At 44.0% G+C, this 7,403-nt stretch overlaps 1 protein-coding gene across 2 annotated transcripts in view; it reads right to left on the bottom strand.

Moving 5' to 3' along the window:
* Positions 1-4,930: 4,930 nt before the first annotated feature.
* Positions 4,931-7,403, bottom strand: part of LOC147446766 (zinc finger CCCH domain-containing protein 37-like) — a 92,877-nt gene continuing 90,404 nt past the window's right edge. For both annotated transcript variants that reach the window (XM_086525943.1, XM_086525944.1), the window contains 8 exons: positions 6,690-6,752; positions 6,336-6,545; positions 6,218-6,255; positions 6,045-6,091; positions 5,881-5,972; positions 5,690-5,794; positions 5,392-5,505; positions 4,931-5,310 (listed from right to left, as the gene is read on the bottom strand). In XM_086525943.1, coding sequence (XP_086382069.1) covers positions 5,134-5,310; positions 5,392-5,505; positions 5,690-5,794; positions 5,881-5,972; positions 6,045-6,091; positions 6,218-6,255; positions 6,336-6,545; positions 6,690-6,752 — 846 coding nt within the window. In that variant the 3' untranslated portion in view covers positions 4,931-5,133. The remainder of the gene's footprint in view (positions 5,311-5,391; positions 5,506-5,689; positions 5,795-5,880; positions 5,973-6,044; positions 6,092-6,217; positions 6,256-6,335; positions 6,546-6,689; positions 6,753-7,403) is intronic.

Genomic DNA, 7,403 nt, shown 5'->3' with positions numbered 1-7,403 from the left:
ACCTCCAATCAAGGTTACATAATTCCACACTCATCACCCAAATTGTTATATTCAATACATTACATATGGGTCATCCAATACAAACATATACCTCGATGAATCAAGAAGAGCCCATGAAGGACAGTGGAACTTTAGACTCATGGTAGTCACCCATAAGACAATATAACCATCAACTTCATCATGCATACTAGAAACTTCATCCCCACTTCCGTCATCAGTGGGTGCATAACTAGCCACTAACATATGCTCCCAACACAACACATGCCACAAACACATAAGCATACATCAACACAGAGTTCAGCATACCGAGTTTCTGTCATGACTCTGGAGATTGATAGTAAACTTGGCCCAAGGAAGCCTAGCACTGGAAAAAAACTTAGGTAGACAAAAATAATCAACAAAAAAGGAATTGATAGGCCATAAGTAGTTGATAAAGCATGTGCCCCACTAAGAATAGGAAGAATTTCCACAATATTAACTGATAGCAACCTCGAACAAAAACTTCACAATGTGAAATCTCAATGTCCACTCATACAACTAAAACATATACCTAGATGAGAGCCCGAATTTGCCCATGAAGAGAAGTGCAGCTATAGACTCATGCTCCATCATGCATCGAATTGACTAAATACAAATCCCCACTATCATCATCGGTGCTCAATATTGAAGGCTATTAATGTTGCATCTTTCTTAAAGACGATTTTACCTTCAGACTGATAAGCCAAGCTCGCCTTAAAGGCCTGTCGATCATGAAAGATGAGGGGGGAACCCAAATACAATGAGGCTGCCACTATCCTCACAGTGAAGAAAGTGTATTTTCTTTGAATTTATTATAAAGCAAGAAGGTAACTAATTTTGCACCCACAAAAAAAAAAACACTTCTAAATTTTGATTTTACATGTTATGAAAGTGTGACAATTACAATACGTTTTTGAGAATCTATATTCAAAAAACAAGCATTATACATCAGGCCCATCACACGGAGTCACAAGAGCATTGGGATACCAGGCCTAAATGGTACATCACATGACCATTGGGGAGAACCAATTATGACATGAGCAAACCAAAATGGAGGGAGATAAGCAAGCCTTCTCATATCTTATGGCTATGCTATGGGGACTATTCATTCTCTATCCACCTAGGTATGCCATACAACACCCCCAATTTGGTACCAAATGGAACTAGCTAGTCCATTGTGTATCACACTTATACTCTTCTATGTATGTTAGTCCCACATCCATTAGAGTGAGCTCTCCATCCCCCTCATCCCTCATACCCAAGTACACACCCCTCCATGCCGGTCTATTTTACTTTATTTTGTAACATTTATTTCAACACTAATGTCATTTTGGATACCTAGAAAGCACACACATGTACATCATTCTGTCTCATAGGCCAACTTCAGCCTTAAGAAGACATTAATAAAGCGCTCTCTCTATAGTACCCCTTTTTCAATACCTTTTTATTTTTGGTGCTCAGACATTGTATCAATTCACGGCGTTGTAACTTTTTGGTCTAGTAGGTCATTTTGGCCTTTTGAAGACGTTAATATAACATTTCATTTCATCTTCCTCTCTCTCCCTCTCTCTCTCTCTCTCTCTCTCTCTCTCTCTCTCTCTGGTATGATGAGGAGTGTCGACAGAGGAGAGCTCAGATACAGCGGGAGCTTGCATTGGGAGTGATCACCTATAGACAATCTCGTAACAGCTGGTATGATGAGGAGTGTCGACAGAGGAGAGCTCAGATACAGCGGGAGCCTGCATTGGGAGTGATCACCTATAGACAGTCTCGTATTGCTACACGACGACTAGTGCGACGGAAGAAGCGAGCTTTCTTGGTCTAGATGGAGCAAGATTTATATCAGCTCTTCCTTAGTAGAGATTCAGGAGAGGCTTGGCGTTTATTCCATGAGCAGTCTCCCCCACCAGTGATTACTTCTACAGAGATATGGGGGCAATATGCAACATCTTTATACACTGTACCTGGACAGCCACCACTACCAGATCCACCACAGCCATGTCCGGCAACGAGCACCTTCTTTACCACTGAGATGGTAAAGGAGGCCATTGACAAGATGAAGACCAGACGGGCACAGGATCATGAGGGTTTGGTAGCAGAGCACATTATACATGCTGGGGATTTGTTGGCAGAGATGCTTGCACGGTTATTCAACCGTGTCATGTGTGAGGGCTTTCCTGAGTCTTGGAGATTATCTACTATTGTACCTATCTTCAAGACAGGAGACCCCACAGTGCCAGGGAATTACCGTACTATCATGGTAGGACACACATTGGCACGGTTGTATGCATCCATCCTTGAGCATAGGCTGAGCAGTTGGGCAGAGATTATGGGCATACGGGCACCTGGGCAGGCTGGTTTCAGGAGGGGTTTCTCCACACTAGATCATGTCTTTACACTCAGAGCTATCATTGAGGAGGGTCGAGCACATGGTAGACGGATATATTGCAGCTTTGTGGACTTCCGCAAAGCTTTTGACACAGTACCGAGGGCCAGATTGATGCGTCGACTTATGGAATTGGGGGTACCCACAGAGCTGATATGGGGGATTATGGCATTGTACAGCTCAGTGATGGGTCATGTACGCACATCAGAGGGGATATCTGACATAGTTCACTCCACTATCGGAGTGAAACAGGGATGCCCATAGTCCTCTACTTTATTTGGTATGTATGTTGATGAGGTCTCTGATTATATTGACAGAGGAGGAGATAGAGGTGCTCAGCTTGCGGGGACATGGATCCCTCTTTTATTGTATGCTGACGATATCGTGTTGATATCAGACTCACCAGAGGGTATGCAGAGACATTTGGACGCATTGCATAGTTTTGCAAGGGATAGTGGATTGTCTGTCAACCTTGGTAAAACCAAGGTCATGGTATTTAATACCACGCCGCAGTGGGTTAGGAGATCAGCACCTACATTCACATATGGGCAAGACAGTATGGAGTACACTGATGCATACACATATCTTGGGGTGGTCTTTAGTGGACCGAGGTTCACACTGAAAGTGGCAGCAGACACTAGATTGACTCGTGCCTATGCAGCCCTAGGCGGTTTAGAGAGGATTTGTTCGCAGGTTCAGTTCCAGGAACCTCGAACAAAGCTCTGGCTTTTCGACACTTTGGTCGCTTCAGTTATGCACTACGGGGTTCAGGTTTGGGGACCTTCTGTTGACAGTGTTGGATGGAGTAATATAGAGAGACCCTTGATATCTATGATTTCTAGGTTGATTAGAGCCAAGGCCTCAGTTCCACATGACATCATACGTGCGGAGCTGGCTACCCCACCTATGGAGGTTGAGGCACTCACCAGATCAGTATCATTTGTACACAGCTTATGGGACACCACCAGGGGCAGGTATGCTAGGCTTGCTCGAGTCATCGAGACAGCTGGCATTACAAGGAGATACATCATGTTGGTATGCACAGATGAGCTCATGGTTTCAAAGGCATGGTTTCAGCATGGACAAGCTGCCCCCTTTCCAATATTCTCTTGATGCACCATCTATGGCTCTTACAAGGATGGAGACTACTAGACTCATTCGGCACGATCTTATCCAGCTTGATAGCAAGAGGACATGGATAGAGCCATCACGGGAGTTGGGTACGAAGAGGGCTTTCTATAGAGAGCATCTTCTCCAACTCACGACAGACGGATTTGTCACACGGCCCAGCTACATGGACACACATCTATCTCATGGGTTACGATGTGCCATAGGCCAAATTCGCACATGTTCACACCAGCTTGGGATTGAGACAGGTAGATTCAGAGGCATACCAGCAGACAGTAGGATATGTCAATTATGCCATGCAGAGCCAGAGACAGAGTTTCACTACATATGTCATTGCACAGTCTACTATGAGATACAGGGACGCTTTCATTGTTTATTCAGAGATGGTTTTGACTCGTTAGATAGAGTCATGAGATATCAGGATCAAAGATGTCTCGGATTAATTCTACTTGAGATACAAAGACATAGAGACGCTCTATTGAGAGGGCAAAGACAGAGAAGCCCCAAAGACGCATATCAGATTTCTTCAGTCTGAGTACCACAGAGCCAGAGGGGACACCACCATCACAGAGCTCGGTTCCCACCCATACACACACCAACGGTACTCTCATTGACCGAGATATAGAGTTGGGGAGATCGAGACGACCGCGACTGAGGAGGGGAGCCACGCAGCACCGACGGAGATTGCGACAAAGGATCCATAGGATTCTAGCACGACTCCCAGAGTGTCGATCAAGATAGGCCTCATGCTACTGCATATTATATCATGGTGACACTTATCCCCATTCTGTACCATTGTGGCATGATACCATAGTAGTCGGTAGAACTCCTAGATCAGTTCTTTGTTTGTAGTTTTCTTTGTTTGTACCCAAACTTGGTACTAGACTCATCATTGTAATCAGTTGGTCTCATAGGTCATTTTGGCCTTTTGTAGACGTTAATATATCATTTCATTTCATTTCTCTCTCTCAGAGCAGATCTCAGAGCCCACCCACACTAGAGGTACGTTGATTGATTGAGCCATTGAGCTAGGCAGATCCAAACGCCCACGACCTCGAGGGGTCTCCCACCATCGACAAAGGCTGCACCAGAAGATCCAGATCACTCTAGCTCGACATGCAAGACACCCAATCAGAGTATTGACCATGGAGGATGTTGATGACATTCGACAGCGACCGATGAGAGATTTCATTTGAACCCACCACCCCCCCTCCCTCTATCTCGTTTCAGTTCCGGATCAGTCAGTTTCATTTTCTTAGTGTTTTAGTTTTTAGTCTTAGTTCTTTGTACTTTCCGTACTCAGTGTAACTTTTTGGTCTCATAGGTCATTTTGGCTTTTCGAAGACGTTAATATAACATTTCATTTCATTTTCTCTCTCCACTGCGAGCGCGCGAAAGTAAACCCAAAAAAAAGTGCGCTTGCTTTTATGTACATATTGTAGCCCATGATTCTTGCTCATTAGAACTTCAAAGCAGGCTCTGTAACAATCCAGAATCTAAAGCAACGGAGAAATAGTGCACCAAGGCATCTGCCATATCACACGCAACAAAGCTACGCTATGAACAGGGCATTGAAGAATCTAAGAGAGACCAAACATTCATCATATTCTCAAATGCTGACCCGTCGGCACAACCTCGCCTACTTCAGGTAGTTCTGACTTCCCAGCTTCAGCCAGAGCCTTTGCAGCCGCTTCTCCAGGAGGAGGATGATCAAATTTGCAATTTAAAGCATATTTACAAGTGCCCGTCTTCATGTAGAACGGACAAGCTTGCTCTCCCTATCATAAAATTTGTATGTGCTTGAGGCCATCAACTAGAGAGCACCAAAAAACAATCATTTTATTGGGTATCAGCATTACCTCTCTTCGGGGAAATCCAGCAAGAGTAATCTTGGTGGATGGCTCTTTTCTGTCGACAGGATGGTGAAACTTACAGCTACTTGCAAACTTGCAGATACCTGTTTTTATGTAATACTGCCAAAAAGGAGATCTTAGCTCAGACACAAGTTTGTATAGACTAGGCATTTAAAATAATAACTCCATGTTGGTTTTCTGAATCAGATGTGTCTGTTAGAACACCAACCAAGAAGATAACAAGAGGATTTAGCTCACAAGAAACAGCAGGAGAAGAAAAGAATTCATCTACAGCATATATTACCGTGCATGAAGGTTCACCAGGACGCTGTGGGTAAATAGACGTCTGTGCTAGACTCGACAAACCAAAATCTGCTCCTGGCAAGCTGAAGCCATAATCTGGAATAGCCTAGAGAAAGCATTCAAGACTTGTATTTTAGGCAACAAGGAGGAAACAACATGTTAGCTACACAAAAAATTGACTGTCAAAAATACCCCTGAAAAGATGGAATAGCTTCCATAAGGTGCAGTCAGGCTGCCAAGCAATGGGGCAATTGGTGTCTGGTTTTGTTGCAGCACCACATTTGCTGCATGATTTTACCCAAAACAGTGTTAGTTTGAGCGGCAGGAGAAACAACACCTTTCTAACTAACATGTACCCGGATTCTCAGGGTGATTAAAACGGCATGCTGATCCAAACTTGCAGCTGGCAAAGAAGTTGCAAGACCCAAATTAGCAGACAACATCCAAGTAAGAGTTTTGCATAACCAAAAAGAATGTACGTCAACAAACCGAAGTGCTCTCTCTCTACCCAAGTTAAATAAAGAGATACCTCCCCGTCTTCATGTAAAAAGGGCAGTCTGTCTCGCCCTGCACACGAGTTTGAGAACATAAAGATAAAACTTTCATTAGCAAGAATATGAGCATAAAACTGAGAAGCTAAATGTTACAATTCTTAAAGGAAGCCCTTTTGCATTGAAGGCTGTAGCAGGCTTAAGTAAAGCTGTTGAGATGTCTGCATTTCCACTGCCGAAAGCACACTTCGGATTTTCATCGGCATTGTCAGCTAATTTTGGGTCAATAGCAATAGTTGAACTGCTCTCAGGATGATTGAACTTGCAATTTGAACCAAACTTACAGCTTCCAGTTTTCATATAAAACTGTTGCAATAAAACATCAAGAAAGAAAAAAGGTAACACTTCATCCTCAACTATATGTGTGTTATGCTAGCACCACCACAACACCCTTCGAACTACAAACCAACCAGCAAGACAAGCATCGTCTATTCAAGCAGATGAACTTACTGCACAGTCAGGCTCTCCCTCACGCACGGGCAAAGCCTGGATTATTGGTGCCGTTGTGGACCCCTGATCAACCAGATAGAAAACGACTGAATGTTACAGGACACCAAACAAATAAAAAACAAAAACTTCACTAAGTAACAAAAGCAGAAACTACAAGTCAGGTGGCAAAAAGACATACAAGAAGGAAAAGCCAATTTCTACAAAGGCTTGGGGCCAGTATGCATCATCTTTGTACACAGTTCCTGAGCAGGCCCCCCTTCCCGACCCTCCCCGATCCATGCCCACACACATGTTTTTTTCACCGCTGAGATGGTGAGGAAGGCCATTGACAGGATGAGGACTGGGAGAGCATATGATCATGATGGCTTAGTGGCTGAGCATTTCATGCATGCCAAAGATTTACTAGCAGAGCTTCTAGCAGTTATGTTTAACCGTGCCATGTGTGAGGGCTTGCCTGATACTTGGAGCCTATCTACTATTGTACCTATCTTCAAGTCGAGAGACCCTATGGAGCCTTGGAACTATCGCACTATCATGATTGGACACACATTGGAACAGTTTTACACATCTATTCTTGAGCAACAGCTGAGTAGATGGGCAGAGAGGGAGGGGATACACACAGCCGAGCAGCCAGGTTTCAGGAGGAGTTTTTCTACTCTTGACCATATCTTGACACTCAGAGCCATCATTGAGGAGGGCAGATCGCGTGGGAGA

The sequence above is a fragment of the Adiantum capillus-veneris genome, chromosome 12, assembly GCF_014529385.1.
Source record: "Adiantum capillus-veneris isolate H3 chromosome 12, ASM1452938v2, whole genome shotgun sequence".
Lineage (NCBI taxonomy): Eukaryota > Viridiplantae > Streptophyta > Polypodiopsida > Polypodiales > Pteridaceae > Adiantum > Adiantum capillus-veneris.
This window is presented reverse-complemented; position numbering and strand designations above follow the sequence as displayed.